This window comes from Oryzias melastigma, linkage group LG10 (genome assembly GCF_002922805.2).
Source record: "Oryzias melastigma strain HK-1 linkage group LG10, ASM292280v2, whole genome shotgun sequence".
In the NCBI taxonomy this organism is placed as follows: Eukaryota; Metazoa; Chordata; class Actinopteri; order Beloniformes; family Adrianichthyidae; genus Oryzias; species Oryzias melastigma.
Genome location: NC_050521.1, coordinates 19,773,969 through 19,801,730, shown reverse-complemented (window position 1 = coordinate 19,801,730; position 27,762 = coordinate 19,773,969). Strand labels below are relative to the sequence as shown.

The 27,762-nt window shown below is 36.6% G+C and overlaps 2 protein-coding genes across 6 annotated transcripts in view; one reads left to right on the top strand and one right to left on the bottom strand.

The window, feature by feature from the left end:
- The first annotated feature begins 17,630 nt into the window (after window positions 1–17,630).
- On the top strand, window positions 17,631–25,763 carry gabrp (gamma-aminobutyric acid type A receptor subunit pi). 2 transcript variants are annotated; one of them, XM_024283841.2, is made up of 10 exons: window positions 17,631–19,074; window positions 19,975–20,041; window positions 20,138–20,250; window positions 20,326–20,393; window positions 21,497–21,714; window positions 22,776–22,858; window positions 23,002–23,139; window positions 23,220–23,372; window positions 24,856–25,049; window positions 25,126–25,763. In XM_024283841.2, the coding sequence occupies exons 2-10, from the start codon at window positions 19,989–19,991 to the stop codon at window positions 25,456–25,458; spliced, it is 1,353 nt and encodes a 450-aa protein (XP_024139609.1). In that variant the 5' UTR covers window positions 17,631–19,074; window positions 19,975–19,988; the 3' UTR covers window positions 25,459–25,763. The 2 variants fall into 2 exon arrangements, with proteins under 2 accessions (XP_024139609.1, XP_024139608.1); XM_024283840.2 differs by having other exon boundaries at window positions 19,965–20,041.
- Window positions 25,764–26,282: 519 nt separating this feature from the next.
- Window positions 26,283–27,762, bottom strand: part of afap1l1a (actin filament associated protein 1-like 1a) — a 33,430-nt gene continuing 31,950 nt past the window's right edge. For all 4 annotated transcript variants that reach the window (XM_024283836.2, XM_024283838.2, XM_036213939.1 and 1 more), the window contains one exon: window positions 26,283–26,943. In XM_024283836.2, coding sequence (XP_024139604.1) covers window positions 26,917–26,943 — 27 coding nt within the window. In that variant the 3' untranslated portion in view covers window positions 26,283–26,916. The remainder of the gene's footprint in view (window positions 26,944–27,762) is intronic.

The following is a 27,762-nucleotide window of genomic DNA, read 5'->3' as shown; positions in this document are numbered from 1 at the left end:
TATCAGAGCATCTTCATTTTTTGCATGGATTTGAATGCACCCATACTCTGCAATCCAAATATAAACAGCTTAAAAAATGAGAGAAGAAAAAAAGACAATAAACACCTACTGACAGAAAACTGTCCTTTCGTGGAAGCAATGACCAGCAGAGGGGAACCTGCATGTCAGTGTAACCTGATCTGATGGTGATGGATTGCTAACTGATTTTTCTTAACAGTGAAAATCCACATTCCCATGGTGTTCCTTACGCTAAGCACTAAAATCCCCCCGTGTGACACAATCTATTCACAGATGCTGCTGACTGGATAAAAGCGGCTTAATAAAATTGGGAAGGGGACCAGTAACTTTGAGATGGCGATAAAGATGAAAGTGCTTGAACAACCAAATGAAATCCACTCAACCAGTACAGCTTTTAAAGCTGTTAGAAGGCATCTGCTCTATGAGTTTGTCAGCTAAACTGACCTTTTTTGTTCCAAATGAAGCTATCCAGAGAAACTCCAAATTCATTTGACTTTAAAACTTTAAAAACACAAACATGCTTGGCTTAATTAGTCAAGATGTTTAAAAACTTAAACCCCAAACTGTTTAAAAATTCTTTATTACTAATATTGTAATAGTTTCCACAGTATATGCAATTAAAAGATTGTGCTTGTTATTTTGTCTGGGCAATAAAAACTGCAAAATTTTGCACAGAAATATTTTTTAAATGGTATAATCTCACTAAAATATGCTTAAACGTTATTTTTTTTATTATTATTATTTGATAGAGTTTTGTTACTTTTTCTAAAATTAATATGAATTTAATCGAATTTTCCTGAAAACTGGAAATTGTAGAAAATGAATCAAATGATCATGTTAGTTTGTGATGGATAATTATAAAATATAACCATGTAAAATGCCACATATATTAAGAGAAAAAGGCATTTTTTCTGTGTGTGCGTGTTTTTTTTTTTTTTTGCTAATTAGTCGAACAATAGGTATGTTTTTCAAATAAACAAATAAACTCTTTTACTGATTTCAACCTAAGGCTTTTATTTATCCTGAAACACAGGCAGCATGACAAACATTTATACCGACAACAAGAGCACAAAAACAAAAGAACAGAAGAGATACACTGCCCTCATAACACAGCACACTTAAAGGGGATCAAGTGGAGTCTAACATCTTTGCTCTCGTAACAAAGTGTGTTAGTGGCAAGAGGTCAACCTGTGGAAATTTGCATAACTGATTTCAAAGTGAGAGACAAAGTTGCATTTGGATGGAATATGAAGCCATAGTTTATTTGCTGGGTCAGGCCTGCAAGCATATCTGATTTAAAGCGTGTGTGAAGTCTTGGATTGTCCCGTACCACAAAACTCCACCGCTCATTCCGGGAATTGTGACTGCCAAATTCTTATGCAAAATCAAGAACACCTTCCAGCAGGTATCATGCTTTTTAGAGCGGGAGAGGAGATTCCAAAACAGATAGAGAGCCCAAAAAATAATTCATGTGGTTTAGTTTGGTAGGAAGAACATCACAACTTGGAAGAGAATTGAAAGCAAAACAAATAAACAAACAAAAAACTGAACTTGTCGGCAAAAAGAGTGAGCTTTAAAAAGACAATCAACCAAAAAATAGAAAACATAGCCAAAAATAATTGAGAAGGCCTCTTGGTAAGAAGCATGTCTTCAGCTAAAAAAACAGGAAGTTCAGATAAAAGTTTTCTTTTATGGAAACATCCTGGATTAATGAGTCTTTACAGGCATAACATTATAATAGCTAAGACTATTAATACCTTTTTTCAGTTTTTTTGAAACTGATCTAGCACAATTGACTGAATAATTTCAGTACTTTTGGAGCTTTCAACTTGAAAAATGCCCAACGATATAGGGGATTTGCATGCAATGATGCAGGTCTTAGACTAAACTTTGAAAAACAGATCAATTGGGGAAGGATTGAAATCTGATCTGTTTGTTGAATGTTTCTCTGAAAGATAGCAAACATGTAAAAGTATACAGAACATTGGGATAATATAGAACATTGTTATATCACTGTCTAAGCATGTTGCTTCCCTGTCTCCCACTGTCACTTTTCCAAATGCTTAGGCACCTAATTGGTCCTCTTTTTTTCCCTCCCCATGTCAGGCTTAGACTTGTGCTGACAGGTTTAACAAGGTGCACAGAGAGCAGCGGAGGTCCTCCACCGAATCAATCCAAGATTAACTCCCCCGCTGCCAACGGGAATACTGTTGGATTTTGTCTTTGAGATCCCATTAACAGCAGACACCACCTTAACGTTGAACAAGTGTCAAACTGATGCAAATTTGTAACTGTCAATCCCCCCATGGGTGGGGATGTCAACTGGGGATTCCATGGTTTCCAGTTTCGGCTTTGTGGATAAAAATCTGTAAAACCTGAACTGTTTATTTGAAGAAAAGTCAATTACTTTTTTCGCCGAAACATAAAACAAAATATTTCCAATAAAAAGAGAACATTATTTGAGCATGTGTGTTTTTTATGTTTCATACAATTAATTAGTTAATAGTTTAACAATTGAACAGAAGACCTGTTTCTGGACGTTTTTCTTATACTTTCTATCCGGAAAACCTATTTCCTTTGCAAAAATCCGGCATACATTTTCTATTTTCTTATTGAAAAAAAACCCACAAATTGACAGATCTTTGTACCGGAGACTTCAATTTCCCCTGGCATCCAGTGCCTTGTCTATGATTGAAGGATACCCAAAGAAGTCATCCATAAGTCTTATGTCACTCTAACTGTGGACACCTCTCGCCTCGGGCAGAAAAATTATTGCTCAACACTGCTATATGATTAAAATCTATAAATCCCCACATCTTCACCTGCTGCCTGGCTCGTGGCCCTCTTCCCCACACCTGTTGAACTAACGGAACGCACCCGCACACACAAGACGTCACACACTTAAGAGAGATGTGTGTGAAGGCACTGCAATGCAGATGGGCCCGCTGTTTACAATATAAACTCAGACAGAGCAGAATATTCCGGAGCTGCCACGCATGAGAGATTTTTGTGTGTCAGAGCTGTCCTGGTTTAAGATTTGCAGAAGGAAAAGAAAGAGAACTCATTCCTGTGGGAATGTTGGTTCCCCTCAGAGTGAGGGGATTCACTGCATCCCTTAGGGTAACTGTTACACTTGTGTTCATAAGAGAAGAAAGTGTGAATTCTAGACTATTTTTCAGAGAATTTGAATGATAACACAAAAACTGTTTTTTTACTCATGGTTAGTGGTTGGATAAAGCAATTTATTGTTGAACAACAGTGTTAAAGCTTTTGAAATCATTACAACATAAGCTTAAAAAATTACAAATATAATTTGTATTGCGGCCCTGCGACAGACTGGCGACCTGTCCAGGGTGTACCCCGCCTTCGCCCTTCAGTAGCTGGGATAGGCTCCGGCACCCCCGCGACCCCGAAAGGGAAGAAGCAGTCCAGAAAATGGATGGATGGAGGAATTTGTATTGCTTTCTTTTGCATTAATAACACATTGACGTCTCTTGTGGTCATTGTGGATGAGGTTCTTTAATAGCAAAGCAGTCCATTTTTCCTGGCAGAAAACCTAAAGTTCCTTTAAATTATTGGGCTGTCTTGGTTGAACTGCCCATCTGAGAGTGGCTCAGTAGTATTGATATCAGGAGACTCCAGAACTTTAACCTATTTCTTTTGTAACCAATGGCAGGTGGACTTGGCCTTGTGCTTTGGATCATTGTCATGTTGAAATGTCCATGTGTCCCATGCGCAGCCTCCGAGCTGAAGAGTGCAAGTTCTCCTCCAGTATCTTCTAATAAAGTGTTGCAGTCATCTTACCATTCTTTTTGACCAATTTTCCTCTGCCAATGTAAGTCACACCTCCCCAAACTATGAGCAGTCCTCCTCCATGTTCCACAGTAGTGTTATTTTAATCTTAGACCTTGTTGACTTCTCTCCAACTGTGGCGTTTATGGTTGCGGTCAAAAAGTTCAATCTTAGTCTCATCACTCCAAATGACTTTGGTCCAGAAGTTTGGAGATTTCTCTCTGTACTGTCTGTACTTTCTGGCAACTTGACCATGCAGCCCATTTTTCTTCAGGTACCTCCTTATTGTATATCTTGAAACATTCGCACCACAGTTTTTTCAGAGTCATGGATCACAGCTGTGGGTTTTTCTTTGCATCCCTAATGATTTTTCTGGCAATTGTGGCAGACATTTTTGTTGGTCTGCCTCACCGTGGTTTGGTTTCAACGGAACCCCTCACTTTCCACTTTTTGATCAAAGTCTGAACACTGCTAACTGGCATTCTCAGGTCCTTGGATATCTTCTTATATCCCTTTCATTTACCTTTTCGCATAGATCTTTTGACAGCTCTTTAGCTTCCCCCATGACTTAGGATCCAGATAAAGTCAGTGCAGCACTGGATGAAGGATGCAAGGGACTGTTGGGTAGCCCAGAAACTCCAAGATCTTTTGTGCACACGCATTGATTACAGACAAACGAGTCACAGGTGAGGATGGTTATCTTTAGCTGCCTTTTAAACCCTTTTGTATCAGCTTGTGTGCATGTTTTCAGAAGTCATCAGGGTATGTAAACTTTTGAACAGGGTCATTTAGGAAGTTTCTGGTGCCATTAAAACATAAAAAGGGAAAAAGTTTGACAGTTTTTCTGTTATCATTCATATTCTCTGAAAAATAGCCTAGAACTCATAATTTCTTCTAGGGTGCATAAGCTTATGAGCACAACTGTATCTCAACAGAAAGTGAAATTTCCAGGTACCAGTTCAACCCAAAACACGCACAAGGACCCACACACACACACATACACTCACACACACATGCCCTCTGTATTTACTAAAACAGTGGTGTCCTATCAAAGATGTTTAGTAAACGGTAGCACAGAACGTCAAGCCCAGAGACGGGTGGTCATGCCCACTGCCATAAGCCATAAATCGTCAGCTCGCTGTTATGTGTAAACAAGCACACACTCCAGACACACGAGCGCAGGTGATGAAAGGCAAGGAGGTCATTTAACAACCTTTCAGTCTTCTTGTCTCTTCAAAGGTTAGTGGAATATGCCGGAATACACTCTGTGCCATTCAAGTTCTGTCCGCGGTTTAAATTCCATGAAACACCCCCCCATACTCAGACCTTTCTGTGAGCAACGACTAAAGACTTCCAATCTCCAAACGAGTTTTTAATCACACAAACATTTGTGCCTAAATTTCCAGTGTGCTGCCGGCACAATAATCCACAGGGCACAGAAAAATCCATCGGTAGAGTCCAGGTGTTCCTCAAGAGAGCCTGGAGTGCAGCCGCTCCTTCTCCATGAAACAGAGTCCAGAGATTAAGGCAGTAAATGATCGGCTGGTCCCAAACATGGTTTATATACACGATTTGGGGAAAAGTGAAGTTTAAAGACAAACACAGAAGGCAGTGAGACTGTGTGTATATATGAATCAATGCTATTTCACCCTAAAATATTTTCCATGTCAACATGCAGTAAACATGGCGATATGAACAGAGTTTCTATGAGGGAGGGAGAGAATGGAGGGAGGCATCAAGACTTCATAAATGATAAGAAATCGGAGGGCAGTACTTTTCTTCTTTAATTTAAGCATCTTTTCACAGAAAAATACAACACATATGGCTTGACTCTGAGATCTAACAAGCAGCAAAGCAGTGATAATGAAATAAATGGCTGTTTAGCTAAATAAAATCCAGATTTAGATTGATTTTACATAAAATCCCAACACAGTTAAGTGGCAGTTTCAAGTTCATTTCTTAGATTTATTCTCCTCCACAAAACTACTAACAGTTACAGTGCACCACATGTCATAATCCTCACAGATGTTCCACACAGACATGTGGTATTCATCATAGAACTCAAATGTGCTTTCATTTGTTTCATGAAGTGTATCTTCATCTTTGCAAATGACTCCATGAAGCTCCTGCTGCAGTTTCAGAGCAGGTAGTAAAGATTGGAACTCTACATCTGTGGGATCAGAAAAGATTTGCATTTTTTATGTACAATAAAATCAGATTGTTGTGTTTTGATTTGTATTTTTATAAATAGGAGTATTACAAGTGATGGGTCACTTTGTTGAAGCACCCTCTACTAGAGAGTCAGAAGTTACTAAGCCTTTAAAGAGAACACGTTTATTCGTCAATTGTTGTGTTGAATTCGTCTTTAATATGACGTTTTTTTAACAAATAAAAATTGATGATTTGTTTTTTCTTACAAATTGAAGCTATTCTCAACAATAACAAATTCTGTGGCTTACAAATGAACCGTAATTCTACTCTTAGTCTTTTAAATTGATTAAATATGGATAATGTTTTTTCTTTGACTTTATAAGTGGACTAATCCTTAAACATATACTGTAAAGGGATTCATTTCTTTATGTAAACAGTCACTTTGTGCTTTGATTAATTTGTTTCACTTGTCAGTGTTGGCTCTTCGACAATTTTTCATCTCCTTGGGAAAAATATAGCTCAGCTGTTATGTGTTTGTTCAGCCTCTACAGTTACAATTCTTTTTTCACCCTTTAATTATTATTTATATACATTTGCTTTTTTAAATTTATGTTTTCTTGTTTCTTGAATTTTTTTGTTGTTATGCATGCAAAGCCCCAAAACAGAAACCATGAAACTTATCCTTGCACACATCAATAAGAAACATTTTAAAAACGATTTATTTCCTATAAATAATAAAAAAATAAATAAACACAATAACACACGCTTCTCTGGATTCTAGAGCGAAATCCTTTTTGTTTTTTGAAGGTTCCATGGTTACGCTGAAGGGAAATGCACCTGTCCTGGCATGATGCTTCTGTTTTGGGGTGAGACATCTGTTTCATATTATCACCTTTTATTGGCAGCAGGACTATCATTATTCAAAACATACAAAAATATATTATTGCTATCAGCTTTCCACCCTGCAAAGCGTTTGAGCCAAACTTAAAAAAAACAACCACAAAAAACAAAAGTAGAAATAGGGGAACACTTAAGAATAATTTAAAAAAAAGAATTTAGGTTGAAAGATATTTTGATGTGAACAACAAAAACAGTTTTTTGTTTTTAATCTATTCACACACATTCATGAAAATAATTAAAGTCACATTTTAATGAGTTCATTTAGATAAGACATCTTTATCTACAAAAGCAGCTTTTACTGGATTATAAGCTTTAATTAAAATGTATTCATTTATTAAAATTAACAAAGTATACATTTAGTTGTTGCCAAGATTCAAAACTTTTAGATTTAATGCTCTTTAAAGTATCATAGGGGATAAATTGTCTTTATTATTTTTGGTAGTGTTTTTATATTATAACAAAGGATCTTAATTGCTTAGCAATTTTTTTCTTTTATTGTTTGAAATGTCTGAAACTGTGAAAGTTAAAGGGTGTGCAAATGAAATTGGAAAACCTTTTTTTTTTACATTAGTCAAACAATTTAATTAACACAAATGCAGAAATTAAAATACAAACTGATCTTTTTATCTGAATAAATCTTTTGACAGTTTGTGGGCTGTTTAAAAGATCCTCTGCTCAGCCTGGTTGTTAAAACAGAGACTTAGTGGCTTGTTGATCAGTAAACCTGCAGCTTCCTGTACAAACTGGACCAAAAGAGCAAACGAAGAGGGGGGCACTAAGCAATCAGTCATTTATTTTGGAAAACTAGAAACATCCTTTCTATTTTATAGAGACAGCAATGCTACTTTAGTGCTGTTTCATGCTCTGTATGAGTATAAAAATCCACCAAATGTTATTCCTGTTTTTCATTCTGTTATGTTATCCATTCTTTTTCTGGTTCAATTTGATCTTTCAAAGTAAAACTTAAGATAAAACAAATATATAAACACCTTGTGTTTTTTTTAAAGATCACAAATTAACAGTAAATTCTGTGCAACAAAAGAAGCTCTCAGTTCTTATTTGTTTGCTCGGGTCAGTAGATTCTTTTTGGACTTTTTTTGAGAAAATTCTAGCTATTGAGATATTTTAGCCATTGGACCGCATGTTCACACAACTAAACTCTGGGTTACGAATTTAAAACTGCTTGAATTTGGTCATTTTGCTTATATATTATTTGTTAAAGTTGTGAAATACTAACCAGTTTTAATTATTTAGTTGCTAAAATATTTTGTATAGGTAAATATCCCTTTTTCATATGCTTGATATTTGTAAAAACTGACTATTTTAAATAAAGTTATCAAAAAAGTGGTTTAGGTGAACAATAAAAGTGAAAAAAATAATAATAAATGAAAAGAAAAATAAGGAAGAGAAAATATTGGTCCCTCTTAAACTGAAAATAAACCAGATGACTTATTGACCTTATTTATTTGTTTCAGGTCTCTCTCGATAAATATATGTTTATCTTAAGGGGCTTCCTATTAAAATAAATGTTAAATAAATACAATTGTTACCAATGTATGTATTCATATATTTAATTGTGTATGTATAGATCAAACTTTATGTTCTGTTTATTTATTTAGTTGTTATTTTAATATTTAGACTTACCACTGTTATCAAATGGGAGTGAAAGGTTGAAAACGTTTGTTTCTTAAAACCACATACATGTAAAATTAAGGGTGGAATAAAAAAAAATAAAAAAAAAAGGAAAGAAATCCCTCAGGACAAATTTACCCAGACTAGTGCAGGTAGGCGCCTTGTTTTTACCACAAGTCAAGGCAGTGTTTCATAACATACAAATTATGAGGGAGATTTACCCGCCTGATGCTGCTGAGCATGACTGCTGTCGTTGGGACGATTCCTGCTCTTCATACAGTAAATGTGAGCTGTAAAAAGTCCAAAGTAACCTTCAGGCGTTGACAGTTAGGAGATTTTTTTATTCAACGGTGGGAGGTAGTAATTTCACCCAAGAAAACTCCCAATAGTAAAAAAAAAAGATAGACAAATGCAAAACGAAGTTCCTCTTAAGCTTTGGACCAGATAGACAAATGACGAGAAGTGTGGATAGTGGGATCACGAGATTACCATTAATCTATTCTGATTTATGCTTTCATTTAGTTGATTTGAAATCAGCTATATTTAAAATTAGAAGAAAATTGTTCGCTTGAAAGTGCTGTGAAGAAGGAAACAACGTAAGGGTTCACATAAACGTTAAAGCACCTCCATAAAAACAACAAAAAAAGTGACTATATATGAAAAAAAAGGAAATTCAGGGATACATTCGGAGAGAAATTAGACTAATGTGCAAGTTATAACTGTTTAAGTAGTTTTAATTTTTTTTGGATAAACAGATAGTATATGCTCATAGTGCAAGTCAAGTTTTTAGGTCTAAAAAAAGAGGTGGTGGTGGGTGGGACAAACTGAGTTATTCTCCTTTTAGTCATGTTGGGAATTGTATTATTTATGAAGTAATTTAATAGATTGTTTCAGAATTTGAGCTGAGATGCATTTGTGAAATTTACTTTCTATTAATTTACAAATTGAGTGCTCTGATTATACACTTTACACATAGTTTAGTCTTTCTTGTTATTTCTATTTTTTTATTATTGTTAAATAATTAACCCTTTAACACTTGAGACGTCGCCAGTGACACTTAAACACAAAATCTTTAGAGTGCTGTAACTTTTCTCCTTCAGAATCTGCTTGAATTGATCACGTTAACTTTTGAAAAGTTACAGTAAATCAAAAAGCATAAACACTGGTGCTCTGGTGCTAAAAGGTTAATCATTTCTTGTATGATTAAAATATTTCTTTAAAAAGTTGAGAGGGGTGTGTTTAAAGCACCTCCATTTATTGTTTAAACACAAGTTTCTATAATGAACTACTGCCGCTCTGCAGAAACTATATCCTAGAAAATTTTTGCTAAAAACGGCATAATTATAATTAAAGGATCACCAGGAAAAATGTTATAATAGATCATACGTTCCTGATGAAGAATGGAAAAAGAAAATGCAGTCATGTCTTTTACACAGGTAGTTGTGAAGCAAAACACAACAAAAAAGTAGATTTTGAAAATCTTAAAAAGCCTCAATTGTTTTAAGTGACTTTATTGGATTAGCTCAATTACCATAAAAAAGCAGAAAAGCTACTGAACTTTTTATTTTGCTGAAGTTTATGAACTCATTCAATCAGTTGTAAAATGTTTAGCATCTTTGTCTTGTTGAGTTCGTGTAATTTAAAACAATAATAGGATTGCACTTTTATTTTCTAAAGGTACCACAAATAACTAGTAAGGCAGACAGGGGTCATCAAAAATAAGAATGGGGTTTCCACTTGACTGGTTTTGGAAGTGGAAAAAGAAAAAACAGGAGAGAAAATGAAGTGTGGAAAATACAAGGAGTTTTGCAGATGTCTGATGAGATGCAAATGAGGATTTAAAAGCGTGACAACACACATAAGAGAGCAGACTTCAGATTGGAAACCATCACACAAATGGTAACAAAGAAAAAGGAAACGCGGTGAGGGCAGTTAAATGGAATAAATGAATATATTTCCACCAAACATTTGTCAAATAGAATATAAATTCCTAAAACACACTAACAGCAAGACTCTATATTTTTTAATAAAGGCAAACCATTTAGCTGAATGCATTATATGTACTTTACAAATGAGAAAAATGTACCTTATAGCACCCAAATAAATTGAGCACCCTATATAATATACCGAAAAGAGGATGTTCGTTGTTTACAGAGGAACAAACAAATGACTGCATCTTCTAAACTGTAATACCTATTCCTCTATAATTGTCTGTTCAGCTCCCAAAGTCATTAGAACTCTAGTATCCCTAATTATTTCACTGCACTTCTCCATTCTAATGTCTGTCCAGGCGAGATATACGGCGTTGGCCTCACAAATCTTCCTGCTGAGCTTTCTGGCTGGTCTTGACTAAATCAACTGGTGCATACTAATTGGTGTGTCTTAATCCCTGTGGCAAAAGAGAATCAGCGTGTCTGTGCTTCCATTCCGGTACGCACACAAGTGTGATGGCGTGTACATGTGTGTGTGTGTTTGTAGAGGAGTCATCTGGACCCGGCACATGAGTTGGATCCTGCAGCTAGAGGGAAAATTCTTCCTTCACATCTGTTTGGACACCATGCCCTGAAACACAAACACACACACAAACACGCACACTCACACCAAGGAGGTGAACACTGTTTTCTGTCTAAAGTGGATTTATTTAGGGTATTATTCATCATCTCCCACTGCTCATATTTATGTCATGCAGATTCACAGAGAAAATTCGTTTATAGAAGGGGAAATAGAAAATGGCAATTTATTTTCATAACTCAACCAGAGTCTGTGTTTTTGGCTATTAAGGCTAGATTGATAGGAAAATTAGTATTTGCCTGGCAGCAGGATTCATCTTAAAAAAAAAAAAAGAAGAGGTGAATGAGCAGAATTCCCAGAATAAAACACGTTTTTTCAATTTTACTGGCCTGCAGGTAGGCAGCATGGAAGTGACCTGGGAGAAAATTCCCAGTATTACTCATGCTCCTTCTTTGGAATTGAATGAGAAGCTGCACAGGTCAGGATGATAACCACTCCTGACATTTGTCTCATCTGAATTTCAAATGGAATGACAGAAGAGACTGCATTTGCTCTCGGGAGTGAGGGGGGGTAGATCCTGAAAGGAGAGAACATGGGTCAGTAGACTGATTTGATAAGTGCTACACAACTAAGGAATCACACGGGCGGGGAGTCCTGCTTCATCAGGAAAACCAGGTAAAGTAACTGGAAAATCAGACAGTATCACAAACTATGGATTTAGATTTTCATGAGATAAACATATCTGAAGGATATTCTTAATTAGACATTTTAAAGGTGAAGCAGAGATTGAGAAATTGAAATGTCAAATCCAAAGTAATACCAGTTTAATGTAGAAAAAAACAAAGAAAATATAAAATATAGGTACTTATCCCTAATATTATCCCATCCATCCATCCGTTATTTTTGGAAAATATCATTAAATTATAAATGAAATATTGGAAAACAAAATTTCAAATAAATAAACACTTTTTTTATTCTGTCGTTTAAAAAATAATCAAAATTAATTCTTAAAAGTGCATAAAACCTAGTATAATTTACTGCTTCTATGAGACCCAACATCACTGTATTGGGCCTCCACTATACTAGAAACTATGGAATTTCTTTGAGCTGTGATATGAAAAACCCAGAAAAAAACCCATAATTTCAGTTCAAAAACAATTGAAATCAGAGAAGAACAGAGACTTAACAGAGAAGTCTTTAAGTAGCAAAATCAGAGTTTATTAGAAAGAATAAAAGATTAAACCCACAGTGTCTTTTTAAAAACAAACCTAACAAAGTTAGTAAATCCCACAATACGTTGCAACTTTGGTACGCGTTTAAAATGCAAATCAATACAACAGATTGTTAAGTGTTCTGGATGTATATATGCTGCCCTGAAGTCAAATCTGTGAAACGCCTTCTCTGTAAGCGCCTGCTTGTTAAAACTCCGATGTGGGATTCTAATGGGGCACAGCTCATCAATGTAATACTACATTTTGCCCGGAGAGAATGGAGCATTTTTACATATATACTAGTAGAAGTTCAATTTGAGGTTGTTGTTTTTTTTTCGATTGAATCGCAGCATGTACTTCAAATAATCAGAATAATTTCTTTCACAAAAATATAGAAGAAAAATAAAAGGTTTAGCTAACATCTATGACCAGTGGTGTCCTCCTTATCCTGTATGGTTGACTGAATGACCCGAACCAACAAGAAACCCCTTGTGATCCACCGCTGGTGTTGATGGATTCACACTCCACATACTCAATAAAACAGATTAGAGCACTTGGAGTGAAGGAAGACTGGATGGAAGTGTTTTATGTGGCTGGTCAAAGGAGGGATGATGAAAAGATTGAGACAACTGAGAGGAAGTCAAATGTGGAGAGAGGTGACTGAAAGTTTAAGGACATACTTGGAAGCTTTGGTGTAAGCAACATTCCTGTAGTTCCTGATAATAAACATAAAGGTGAATAGCCTTAAAAATGGACTTGAATAATAATCTCAACTACCACTAAAAGTCAGTTCAGTAAAGAAATATTCAGTGTGTATGTTATTCTCCATTCAAATGACCCTTTTCCTCATCTTTGTGTCCACAGAAACAATTCCAGCTCTCTGAAATCCACTGGATTGGGAACGCTTGTCAGAGGTCACAGCAGTTCTGGTAAAATTAGGAAGATAATGCGTTTTCTCAAGCATAGCAGTCCCAGCAATGTTGATAATGGAAACAGGAGGCAACAACAGGATGGTGACGAATGGAAACCAATATGCTGGTCATGACAGACTCCCTTCAGTGAGTAATGAGGTCATTTTTCCTGAAGAGGAACTCTCCAGTCAGGAAACAGTCACCTTTATCTCCTCTAATAATCCATTTCTACTAGTTTATTTATAAATAATTGAACATTTTCCTGTGAGCAATTAATAGAATAATCTTAAATATTATTTTTATTCAGTAATTAAGGAGTTTGAGTGGTTAGTAATCAGAAAGTTAAGCCTTTATAAAGCTAATTCTATTGTTTTATGTTAACATATTAGGCCCATTTGACCAAATTTTTGTCTAAAAAAAGAATTAAGAGCTATAGTACAGTGAATTTCTGCTGAATTTAAAGCATTCTCAATATCTGACAATGTTAATTTTGTAATTTTCATAATTTCAAGTATGTTAATGAGTATGTTAATCATAGCAAAGGTGGGTATTTTGCATTGACCACCCTGCTTGTCTAACCACCCACACAACAGTTAATGATTAACTGACTTGGCTTCAATTACTTTAGTATTTTAGCTGTTTTCAATCAAGAAGTTGCGGCATTGCCTGTTGGCGAAAACAGACACTGCAGGCTGTAGGTTGTAGTTCTTCAGATTCTCAGATAGCGACATCCTGAGGAAAACAGTTAGGGCGATGACCAAACAGAACGCTTACATCTATCAGAGGCTTTTATCTGCACTGCCCTTAGGGATTATTCAAATAGGACAAGCTGTAAAGAGTCTGGCCACGTTTGATCCCCCCAAAGCCTGGTTTGCTGGTCTGATTGTTCTTTTCTTTCTTCAGATAGAGTTTAAACTGTTGGGCTACAGCGTTGTTGAAAGGTCTCTAAAAGACTCTGTTGGTGTGCCAAGAAAAAATCTTAAACAAGCCCAAACATGGCATCCCAAATAGTTCAGCATAATGTGAGATAAAAAGTGGAAAAATGAATTGTGATCTACAAAACAGACAACAGGTACAAGTGTAACATAAATGTATCTGTGGAAGGACGGATTGTTTACGCACACACTGAGTAGACTATAAGAAAACATGAAACGCGCATTTAGCCCACGGTGTTCACACTGGACAAGGAAGAAGGGGATTCTTCTTCGTTTTCTACTAGCACATGTCTGCCACCTACAGTTGGAAGAGGCTTGGTGCGAAATATCCAGGGATCCAGAGCTCACGAATCATTCTCTTTCACAGTTCTCTTCCGATATGTGAAAGACTTGGCGTGATACAATTACATCCGGGCACGAATTTTCAATTCTCCTTCACGATCAAGTTTCAAACAGTTGGCATTCCCATAAATTAAATTAGATGCCATCCCTACATCACCAACAAAAGTCCCTGATTGGTCAAAATTTCACCTGATTTCACTTTCAAAGCGGGTTCAATGGATGCACTTTTTGTACAAAGAGCCCAAAAAAATGTAAAAACTAGGGCTGTGAACATTAATGTGTTAATGGACGTGATTAACCAAACAGAATTAACACGTTAATATTCATTAGCGCAAAGTAATTGGCTTGCAGAGCAGCATTCTGTCGCTTTACCTCGTAAAACATTAAAAGTGATAAATCACAACACAAAAGCATGATTAATTTGATTTTTTTAAAATTGATTGACAGCCTTAATTAAAAATAAATATTCTAAACGTAGAGTTTTGTGTTTGATTTTATATTGTGATTATTCGCAAATAATAAGTGATCGGCAAATACTTTAATTAAAAAAAGTTAATTGCGATTTATCGCGATAAATTTTTCCCAGTTTGCGATTAATTAGTTCATCTTTTTAATCGTTTCCTGGCCCTTGTAAATACCTATGTAGTGATGTGTGAGTGCAGGGGTTTAAACACAGAATACAGTGGTCGCTTGATCGAGTGTTGCCAAGGGCGCTGTTAACATATCTTAACACTACAGTGCTACATTTTTTTAATACATTTTTTTCCCATTTGATGGTTAACCTTGGAAAACACTGCTGTATTTGGTGTATGTTCATTCTAGGGCACTAAACTTTAAGCAGAGTGTTAATTCAGACCAGTGGGATGTTGTGGACCGTTAAAGGCCACTAAGAGTGTTGGAAGCACCAGTACACAAGTATGTATTTCACTCCTGATCTCCTCCAGATAATAGAAGGGTTCGAATGTAACACCTAAGAAGATGCGTATTTAATGAGCATTATGATTGCTTATTAGCAAAGTTTTTCTATGAGGAGCCAGAGAGCGATGAATGTTTGATGAAGGCGGTACTGGAGGCAGCTGGGTAAAATGGTGATATGGTAATAATTAGTTCAGTAAACTCATTAAAAAGTCTTCTTTGCCTTATAGGCAGCAGTGCAGGTAAGATGATATGTTCCAGGAGGAGCGCTTGTTTCGTAACAGATCAAAACACTGGATTGCATCAGCTCAAGAAAACAATCTAACATTGTTGTCTCCCAACCAGAAGCTTACGAGGTGCCGCAAAACGCGTGTAGCCATTCAAAGGCCAAACGGGCTGGGAGAGGAAAAAAAAGAAAAAAGATGTTAGAATAAGCCGCTTACTTCACAAGGGATTATGTGCTTTTTTATTCTCTCTTTTTAAAACACAAATCTCCAAATCTTCATGAAAAGATTATGACGTTTTTTTAAGATGCGTTGTATTTTGAGTCACTCTCACAACCAGAATTTTTGTCCACCGGTTAATGTTTGTTTATATTGCTAAACCAACCGACCAAGTATTTACAGTTTCTCAAAGGTCTCCATGTTGTTTACCTTCCTTTGAGACATTTCTTTTAATAAGCTTTTCCAGTGTTGCACTAAACTTGTCATTAGCTGTCCTTAAGGCTGGTTTGTGCTCCCAGTCCCAAACAGATTGTTGTGCCATGCTCTGTAAATATTGAATCCAGAAAATTTTAATTATACTTTTGTGTATAATTCTATTCTTTAGAGATCCAGAGATAAATGTACGAGCTATCAGGGGGTAGAGGTGCAAAACAAGACTGTAAGTGAAGCTTTATAGAAGGCAAAAGAGAGTTTGACTATTAGATCCCACTGTTCATATTCATAGTTTAATGAAAAAAGAATCCAATTTTTCCTATTTTTAAGTTGTGCAGTAAGTTCACATTAAGGACTTTTAGAATATTGAATTCTGATCCTTAAAGTATTAAAAGAGGCAAAACAAAAACTGCAGGAAGAACCTATTTTTAATCTTAGCTCTCAATTAAACATTTACACTTTTTTGTTGTTTGTGGATCTCCAAAAAACAAAACAAAAACAAAAAAAACCATTAGGAGGGTTAAATTGAAAAAAAAAATGAGTTAAACTGCTAATTTAGACTCATATCTGATGAGAGATGACAAGAGACAGTTCATTTTCCAACTAGCAGGTACCTACAGCAGTCGTGTTAGCTGGCTCAAGCAGGAAGTCTCATTAATTCATTTTTGCTCCCTCTGGGCATGGCAGCTGCCGCAGTCATTCATGTGAGCTTCTTCCCTGTCATTGGCAGCATTGTGACATTTCCATTTGTCACATGGCAGCAAGACAGTGGGCTGATGTGTTTCTGTTTCTTGAAGCGTTAGCTGACATGAAAATGAACTTTACCTGAAGAGTGGTGAGGTGGTTCAATCAGGCACTGGGACAAAGGTGGAAAAATTGGTTTTAATGAGGATGAGGGGATTAAAAAAAGTATTGATTTCAAAAAATATATCACAGGAATACTTAGGTAGATCTGAGAAAGTCTGAAGAGAACTAAACATGACTAAGCAAACACAAGATGGCCAATAACACTTATAATGAGGAGGGATGCCCAATTTTAACATACAATTTAACATATTATTACTTTAAAGTGAACTAAATGGCAAAAACTACTACAACTAGCAAAATAACATTATAATAATTAATTCAAATTTCTAAAAGTTTTGGAAAAATGCCTACACCAGGAGTGGTTTTCCTCCACCTGTTGATTATTTGAATCACTTGGGAATCTTTGTAGCATCAACAAAAACAAAGATGACTAAATAATTCAAATTAACTAAAGATAATCATTTTATTTAAAGGTGGAAAATAATGTATTCCAAAATAATTTGTCGTTGTCCACCTTTCAGGAGTCACCAAAGTGATTCACAGATTTGCACACTTGAGTTTTTATGCTGGATGCCCTTCCTGACACAGCCCTTTATTTTATCCAGGCTGGGGACCGGCACAAGGAGACTTGGGACCCCCCTGTGGCTACATGGTTAGGCAGTAGTGTGAAGAGTCTTTCCTATAGGGACCCACACTGAAGTGAGCTCACCGCGCCTCCTAGGACATAACCCTGATTTCCCATGTACCAGTCATCAACTCATCAGAAAAAAATAAGGTAATAAAAGACAGAAAAAAACAGTCTTTATAATAATAATAAATGCATAAATAAAAAAAAATGTATTTGTCTGAACCCTTAATGATCTAAAAATTGCTTTCCTTCTTCCTACTGATTACCTGGACCAGGTGTTTCAATCAATCCAAACATGGAATCACTCATTTCAGCTTCAATCACCATCAAGCTAAAACAGGAATAGTCAGAAAACAAGCAAGGTGGTCAATCTCAGGAACAAGAATTGGGCGAGCTTGCTCCGAAAGATTATTACAGAGCCAATCGAGACAGAAACTCGGTGAAAGATTGTATCCTACCTGCAGTGAGCAGATCAGCTTGTTAGTGTTCAGCCACTGGGAAATGCAGAGCGGGAGATTGCTGGGCAGTGGAGGTTGGAGCTCCAATCAGCAGGTTTTTTTGAAGCTGAGGACTTGTGATTACAGTTGAGACTGTCAAGCAGCCACCTGAGAACAAGAGGCTCATAAAGATTAACGACATACCTCCAGCAGGACTGTAGATTAATGACTGCTGGGCACAGATTGCCGCAGTGTGTGGTCACCATCTTTACCAAGAAAAAAAAAAAGATTTCTTCAGTCATGACTTAGATTTAAACCTGTTTTTTTTTCAGCTTTATTGAGCTGTCAAAGCTTCTTTTGACAGCATAGGTACACTATGACAGATTAAGTGGACATTAACAATAGAAATCATTTGGGGGAAAACCATAAAAAAGCAGCTTTTATGTCCTAACTGTGTGTCGCTTTTGGAAGTCGAGACAAAGCCCAGAAGACACTAATTCAAGTAGTGATGCTGATGTAAAGGAACGCACATCAGAGGTGAGGATGGTGAGGGCATGGGAGAACTAGAAGCTTTGGAGCCCAGAAGGCGGGACATTGTCAGGGTAAATTGAAAGAGAAGGAGTTAGATGGAGATTAGGTGCTAGAGGGACGACAAAAATAAAAAAAAGTCATTTGGGGAGATAAAACTTGATTTTTGTTTGGGGGTATCCTTGATTTATCCAGCTAGACCGAGCATGAAGTTGATTATAGAAATGTTTTTTGTCTGTATGTTGTAGTAATTAATAATTTAAAAAAAAAGTGTAATAGTGGTGTAAGAACATAATTAAAAAGTGACAGTACACATGTGTGCAGAGGTTGAGAGTATCTAGTAAATGCAGCTTAAATGCGATGTTGACTGGCGTGAACTGAGCGAGGGGATAGAGGGGGGTGGGTGCAGCGAGGCTCTGTGCAGAGATGAATACAGCTGTGCAGAGAGGCTGTGCATGTTGCACAAACAGTAAAACAACCTGCAGCAGCAGCTCTCACATCAAGATCACACATCTGTTCTTCCTTGTGGCTCATTGACAACTGCAAGAAAAAAGAAAAAAAACTCAGGAATCCCTGAAAAAGAGGTGACCGTTCTCTGCAGGAGGGGGACATAGCAGGTGGAAGATTTGGAAACAAAGGACAAGAAAAAAAAAAGGAGTGGAGGAAGAAAATCAGAGGAGGAGTGCTGAGACGAAAGGAGGTAAGAGAAACTTCCATATTGCAGATGTGAAGACAATCTGGGGAAATGAGATGGAAAGAGGAATTTTATGGTGTTTTTTTACATGCATGGACAGGCAATTGATGGGGAGAAAATCCAGGATGTGGTGATGCGGGGACGCCCTTCTGTAGTTCAGGTTGCCGTTTAAAGGATGGAAGCAGATTCACATGGGAGGATTCTAAATAATTGTTACATTTTAAATCATTTTTCAAAAAAAAGTATTGTGTACTGTTGTGCAACTTTCATTGTGGTCTTTATGACTGGTAACCACTAGTTTTCTTTGCTCTGTTTGGTGCAACTCATCAGCAGGGAACAGCTGGGAACACATTAGCATAATTTCGATCATAGTAAGAGATGAGATCCTGAAAATGTATTAGTGGCAGCAAGATGACTCTGCGAGAGGATAAGGGAGTGAAAAGGTGGCGAGTAACAACTCAACAGCCGCCACTGGGCCAGTTAATGACTTGGTTTCATTCCAAGGAGGCGCTTTGAATAAACCATGAGGCGACATATCAAGAAAAGCTGACAAGATTCGATTCTTTAGATGCAAAACAAACATGTACTGAAGAATGTAAAAATGCTCTTTCAGCTTCATCTACACCGCCAGGGTGCTGTTAAATTACTACAGCTGCTTCTGATAAATTAAGAGCAGCAAGAAGGAAGGAGGGGGGGGAGGAGGGGGAGATCAATACGGCATTCCAGCACATTTCACCTGCATCAATACTGCAAGAAAGTGCTGTTTTATGAGATCTATGGGCGAGGATGGTCATTGTGCTGTGGATTTCCCTTGAGATTACCTTCAGTTAGGTGCTGCCACCCAATGGTGACTATCTGACAAACCTTTTGTTCATGTTCTGGCTTCTTTACCTGAGGTGATCCCAGCCTTCTGATCCACAATGTCTGCCCAGCTTCACCAGGTTCTTCTCCTCTGTCTGACCATCACAAAAGGGTGAGGTACCCACTCATATAGTGCTACACTGATACGTGGATCAGTCTAGATCAGCTCACCGTTTGCTCTCTTCTTGCTTCCTGCTGTTTTTGTCAGATGGTGCATGTTCCCCAACAACCATTGGGGTGAATGGAATGACTCTCAGCTTCTACCGACAATTCAGAAGCTTATGAAGGGATACAATCGATACCTCCGGCCTAATTTTAATGGTATTTTTAAAAATGTTTACCGATCTTTTTTATTGTGTGTTTGTCACTAACTTTTCCTGTCTCCCATAAACAAAGAGGGTCCCGTGGAAATTGGAATGAGCCTCGACATTGCCAGCATCGACGCCATTTCTGAAATCAATATGGTGACTAGCATCCCTTTTGTTGTGTCCCCTTCTCCCTTCCCCTTAGACCTTCCCCTTCATTTCGCCCTCCAAACTTATGAAAAAATAGTGTCCAAATTTTAGACTTGACTTTCGTTCGATGATGTCATCAATAATCCCGCTCTGCTAGCTTTAACGCGGAGCTTCTAGCGCTTGAATATTCATAACAACAGTGGTTTCATAACTTTAAAAAGGTCATGCAACAACAAAAAAGTCAGTACTTACATCTTAATGTAAACTTTGTGGTTCAGAGCGCACCCACGTCTCGCGACGGTTTATATATATTTTCATGGAGAGTAAAATATTGAAAGTTATTTCAGGTTTAAATTGATTTATTCTAGAATATTCCTGCATTTTTATTTCTAATTGTGGTAAAAAGTTACACTTTAAAAGTTTAAAATGTGTCATTATTCTAGCTTTTTGGGCTATTTTCCTATTTACTATAACTTTTTAAGCTATTTTAGAGTGTAGCTAATATATTAGCGACATGCTGGCTGTTTTGGCAAATTTTGTCTTTTATCTGTTTTTTTAGTCCATTTTGATGCTCAGCTAATATTTCATCTACATGCTTGCTGCTTTGGCTAATTTAGGCTATTTTCAGTCTTTTTAACCAATTTTTAAGTTCAGCTTTTTTCAGCTACATGCTAGCTGTTTTGGCTAGCCTCATTTTTTTTTTCTTTTTTTTTTTAGTCTAATTTGGCATTTAGCTAACATTTTCTTACTGGTTATCAGCTTCAGCGTTTTTAGCTATCAATTTCAGTATCTTCAGCTATCAGCATTAGCATCTTTAGCATCCACATTCAGTTTACAGCATTTACACTGGCATTATTGCAGGTAATGCTATATATCTAGTTAAAAAGTTATGGTTTTCAAGTTTTAAAAATCTAGTTTTAGAGAGTTCAATAAATGTTTATCCTGTTCGGCCCGCGACCTAAGGTGAGTTTTGGATTTTGGCCCCTTGTACGATTGATTTTGACGGCCCTGGAGCTAAGGGGAAGGGAGAACGGAATAATTCGGACTGGGCCTCACATTCTAGTAAGGTGAAAATGTAGATTTCAAATGTGGATATTTGTTAATTCTCTCAGGACTACACGGCAACTATCTTCCTCCGTCAGCGCTGGAGGGATTCCAGGTTGGTGTTTCCCGGGAATGAGAGTGTGAGCGTCGACGGGCGTCTGGTGTCCCTGCTCTGGATCCCTGACACCTTCATCCCAGACTCCAAGCGCTCCTTCCTGCATGACGTCACTGTGGAAAACCGCCTCATTCGGATCTTTAGCAATGGAACAGTCCTCTATGCCTTGCGGTACTTTTCATTTTATTTTTTTATTTCAAGTTAATCAACCATAAACTGACCTCATGTTCAGAAAAGGAAAAAACACAAAACCACAATGATTCATGTATCATCAGTGAGTTGCATCGCTGCAGGGAATGCTACCAGATATCAGCTTGTTTGTTGCCCCTCAAACTTTTAGATCTGTCACGTTGAGTCTTCTGTGGCCTCGTTTAAAAGAGTTCTGGCGTCTGGTCTGTCTCGTCATCCGACCACGGAACTGTTTTTGACTCAACAGCTTAATTGAGGGCAGAAAGGAGAGCTTTGTCATCTGCTCAGGGAGATTGTTGTGTTTAAAAAATGTTGATGGGTTCCACACTGCAAAAACTGAAATTGTCTTATTTTCTTTGTGTCAAGAAATGCCATCTTTTTAAGAAACAATTTTTCTCACCCCACTGGCTGATTTCTTTCCTTTTTTTTATTTTAAGAATTTTTTACTTATTTTTATTTCCGCTTTTAGCAGTAACTTGAAAAACTTGCAATCTTTTCCTATGTTTTCGTTGTTTTTGAAAGGACACATTAAACTATTCAGATCGAGTTTATATTCTTAAGAATTTTCTTAATTTTCATTAAAATAATCCCTTAAGCTAAATAGTTAATCGAAAAAAGTGAAATATTGAATCATATAATAAAAGTTTTGTCATTTGTTACATTTAAAAAATAATTAGTTTTAAACAAATTCAAAATTTGAGTTGATAGTTTACTGAACTTTAACATTTAATTTGATAAAAAATAATATTTTTGAATGTGACAAATTACAGAGATTTTGTTAATTGATCCAAAATTTCACCTTTTACAGTGAAAGTAAGATATAAATATAGTTACTAGAGAAAAGGGTTTTGTTTGTTTGTTTTTTTGTTTCTACAATGAGACGTCTAAGTCCTCTTGTAAAGGCGTCTTAATAATTCCAAAAGTTAGACTTTTTATAGGGTTGATATTAAAATTAGTCACTTTTAGTGATTTATCTGCCTATAAAGGCTTATTTATCCGTTTATTAATCAATATTTAAATTTTTTTCTTGTGTGATCCAACAGTATCACTGCTACTATTGCCTGTAACATGGATCTGACCAAATATCCCATGGACAAACAGGAGTGCACGCTGCAGCTGGAGAGCTGTGAGTACCGCCCAGCACACTACATAAAGCATTTATATAGATCAACATAAACTTCTTTATCTTGTCCTCGTGATCATTTTATATCATGGAATAGTGCTGCTGCCCAGTCAGCACAAAAACTAATGAATGTGTTGTGTTATCAGGGGGCTATAACATACAGGATGTTGTGTTCTACTGGACCAGAGGGAATGATTCAGTGAAGGGTTTGGACACGCTGCGGCTGGCTCAGTACAGCGTCGAGAGCTACTATACATCAGTGTCAGAGGCCGTGTACGAGACAGGTAATTAAAATGAATCCTGTAATCCACAAACACGCTGCATCTTTTTGACCAGACAGCTGTGTGTTTAATGTTCCTTATAGGACATTACCCCAAGCTGGTCCTGCATTTTGCACTGCGTCGAAACGTCTTGTTCTTCATCCTGGAGACGTATGTTCCCTCCATTCTGCTGGTGGTTCTGTCCTGGGTCTCTTTCTGGATCAGCCAGTCCTCTGTACCGGCTCGGACCTGCATTGGTTAGTTCCAGATTCTGCATATTTATTTAACTTCATCATGAATGAACACTTGAAACGTATTTATTTATATGGAAAAATATTACCCTGTTCCTGGAGGAATTCCTGTTTTTTTCTCTAAAAACATTTTTTTAGCTTTATTTGACTCACAAATCACTTCTCAAGACTTATGTGCAGTTATGAAACCAAGTACTGGTGAAAATAAATGTGCAATTAATTATCTTTACAAAATCAATACTTTGTAAATGTCTTTCCTGCAGCTCTGTTAGCATTCCTCATGGCACATCATGCCACATTGATTTTTTTATTTCTTCTTGTTCCTCCTGGCAAAAATGCTCAGGTTCCCTCTGACTATCAATTCTGCTGGTGTACAAATTGTAGGATTAAAGCTTTAGCGATGTCATTTCAAGACTCTTATTACTCTGATTTTAGAATCTTCTGTCTTTTTCAATAGGAAGTCTTCTAATAAATTTCAAAACAGGCTTTTTAGTGTAAATTTCTTTGTAATATAACATAATACTTTTAAAATGTATTTTAAATTGAAGCTACAAATGGTGTATTTTATGGCCCACAGGCACTACCCACCCTCCTAACCCCTCCATTACATCCTTTTTACCTGCCCCCACTGGCTCAATGGCTGTTTCACGCCCTTTTACTCTCCTACTTATCTCCCCAATGGGAGCTTTTCTGCTGTTTTTTCCCCCATAGCAACCATTTTATTTTTTGGCCCCCTGGGGGTGACAAACATGTCTATGTAATTTTTAGAAGAATCGACTAAAGTAATTTTCTGTATTTCCTTAGCAACTGAGGTTTTTTGTTAAACCCGCCCATATTCCTAACATGTTCATATTGTATGTCGCATTGCTTCGTTAATTTTCTCAATATTTTGGTAAAACATGTACGTGTGACATGGGAACGCCACTTTTACGAGCTCGCCAAGCTAACATTGCTAAAAATAGACAACTTCTATTCTGAAAATTTCCCCCACAAGTAGCTTTTCTTTGATGCTTGAGGGGTTAGGAGTTAAATTTGAAGGTACTAATGGTGATTTTTTTTTAAGTTCTAGAGGGCACAATCTTCCCCAGGTCAAAGATCAAGAAAAATGTGATAATGGTTGAAGACTTAAGCTGGCAGCTTGTGTGTTCAACTTTGTGAAGTTTGCTCTAACACATTTTTTTTATTATTATGTCGCAAAATATCTGATTTATATTATATTCATGTCTGATAAATATTACATTTTAGGCTACAAACTCATTTTTTTTGTCTATAGACTTTTCTGTATCTTGCTTGTACTATATTTCTGTAGCATTTTAAACAAAAAGAAATTTTGCTTTTTTTCCCTGAACATGCCCCCAAATTTAATTATTTGAAAAAAAGCAAACAAACAAAAAAAAACACAATAATAATAATAATAATATACATTTCTAGATTTTTTGTCAGAAGAATAAATGAAGATTTAACTTAAAGAGAAACTTGTTTTTCCCAGGAGTGACAACAGTCCTGACGATGACTACTCTGATGATGGGCGCCCGCACCTCCCTGCCCAACGCCAACTGCTTCATAAAGGCCATAGACGTTTATTTGGGCATCTGTTTCACCTTCATCTTTGGCGCTCTCCTGGAGTACGCCTGTGCTCATTTTTACACCATGCAGCACCAAACCCTGGAAGATCTCCACAGGGTGAGAAACACGCACGTGAAGAGCATGAAGATGCTAAACTTATTCCCTCCGCTCAAATGTCCTCCTGCTTTTTCAGGAGCTTCTGAGGGAGTTCTGCGAGTGGAACGGAAACGGCTCGATCCCCATCGTCGGGCCGAGCCAGCCGAACCAGTCAGCAGAGATCGGCTCCACCGCAGAGGAGGCCACTGAGCAGTCAGTGAACAGTGACATTAAGAATCCTCCAGCAGCAAAAGAGAAAGTGCAGAGTCGGGGCTGCGGTCTGTCGTCTGTGAAGGATGCGTCACGCAGAGCCGCTTCTGTCTTCATCGTGGAAAATCCGCACAATATCGATAGTCACGCCCGCACCGTTTTTCCCACAGCTTTCCTGGTTGTCAATATCCTTTACTGGCTTTATTATCTCTTTCTCTGAGTTGGCTGTGGAATAGTTAGATTCATCACCGGTTTATCTTGGATCAAAACCTTTTTTAGCAAACAGATTGATAAAAAGTTGCTGAAACCTAGTTCAGAACGGTTCTAATAGTAAAAAGAAGCTGCTGTCTCTATATATTTGCATGTAGAAGTGATGATAAAGCCTTTGTTACCTGTTTACAAGTCCAAAAAGGAGCAGTGAACGTGTTCCTACCAGGCAGCTTGTGTGCTGTGCTGCATTCAAATGCCTTCATTAAGTGACTCATGTAGATGTGCTCTTCTTTTCTTGCTTTGGCTGTAACACATCGAGTCAACATATTGCTTCACAGCATCAAATGTGCAATTAAACCAGTCCTTTATCTTGAGTGCATTTCAATGGGGGAAATGTATCCGTTTGAGATATTAAACTTGAGATGTTTGAACAATTAAAGCAACATTTATTATTTCCCTTATCCAGGTAAATCAGGTAAAGTGCAAAAGTCAACCACAGGTCCTACGAAAAGGAAGCTAAAGTGACATTTGAAGAACTTTTTTAAGTAGTAAAATTTAAATGTTTTTATCAAAAAGAATAGTCGTTATTTTAACATTTCAATTATATATGAAAGAAAAATTCCAAAATATCAAAGGGATTGTCCAACTTAAACATTTAACTAGTGAGTTTAATTAACAATGCTACTTTAGACTAAATACTGCCCAAAAAATCTGCATTTTAAAGTTTTATATGGATTAATATTTTTATAGGAAAGTGCAAAAGTCCCAGATATTCCAACTTTGCAGAAAAAAAAATGTAATCCTGCCGTGTGTAATTAAGGTTCAGAATTGAAATTATGACAATTTTAAAAATAATCTCCTTTTGAGTGAAAACATGTATGATGATGGACATGGCTTTTTTGGCACATTTCTTACACACAAAAAAGTATTTAAAAAAATAGTAGTCAAAGTTAACTGTACAATAAAAGTATCATAAAAGCACCAAAAAACACTGAAAACAAAAATAGAAATCAAGTATAAAATAAAACATTTTTTTTGTACAACACATCACATTACTCAGGTTTTCTTTTGCGACATTTCTCTCAAACAGTCAAGCATCGTACTTTCAGTGCCATCATTGCATATTTCTCCATTCTGTGCTGTCACTCTACTTTCAAATCTCTTTTCTTGCATTTATCGTTTCTAACTATATATCTCTTGTATGTTTTTTTTTTGGAGGGTGGGGGTCATATAACTAGAGTCCCTCACCACTAGAGTTCAAAAATGATCCAAAAGATCCGTTGAAGAGAGAAAAGTTCAGTGGGAATGTGTCTCCCTCTAGTGGTGGAAATCGTTCTTGCATGTTCGAAATTGTGCCTTAAATCCTCACATGGCAAAAACCGAAGATTGTCCTTACAGTGGGAGAATGTGGGGGAAAAGCCGCATCCTGATATCCATTTAGTGATCAACGCTTTCCATTTAACTCCTTCTAGGTTCCTTTCTTTGATTCCCATTCCTGTGGAAACAGAACACCAACAGATTAATACGACATTTCTTTTATTAAGGTGTAGAGATAGAGTGGTTGATCCCTGATTGGAGGATTGCAGATCTTAAGAAAATATGAGGCTTTTTCTTCAAGAGATTTAATAAATGTTACGATGGGATGTCACAGTCAGGTCTTTGTGAAAAAAATTTAATGTTGAGGCTTTTTCTAGAAAACTCATCATCACCACATGCAGCCTTCGACTTGGACTCTCTAAGCTTCGATAAGATTTTTTTTTTAAATCACCGCAGACAAAAAAAATGCATATGGGAAGTTGTGGTCCTTTAAACATATTTCTCCTTGCAAATCAACCTTTGTAATGTTATTTTTATTTTGGTTTTATTTTCTGCCTATTCTTATTTCTTAGATATTTAGGCTCTATATCACAGCAAAAACTGAATCTGAAGAAAGCAAAAACCATCTTATTTTATGTTTTGTAAGAAAAACAAAAACTCTTATTATGGATTTCTTTATTTTAGTTTGAGAAAACAAGTGCAAGTGGCTAGATTTTTTTGTAAAAAGACAGTTTTTCTTACACCAAAGGCACATTTTTTTTAAATTCTTTAAAGACAATTTGCCAATGGGGTAAGATTTTTGACTTATTTGTGTGGTGTCTGTTTTTACAGTATACACAAGAAAAAAAAAACATTTTTGCTATTTTTAAATTACACTAACCTCCCTTTAAAGTTGGTCCAGACATGTCCAAAATGACAAATTAGAGTCAAGAATATTTGCAAACAATAAACAAAAGCTGAAGACAGATCTATCACAATGACGTGTTTTGTGGGAGTT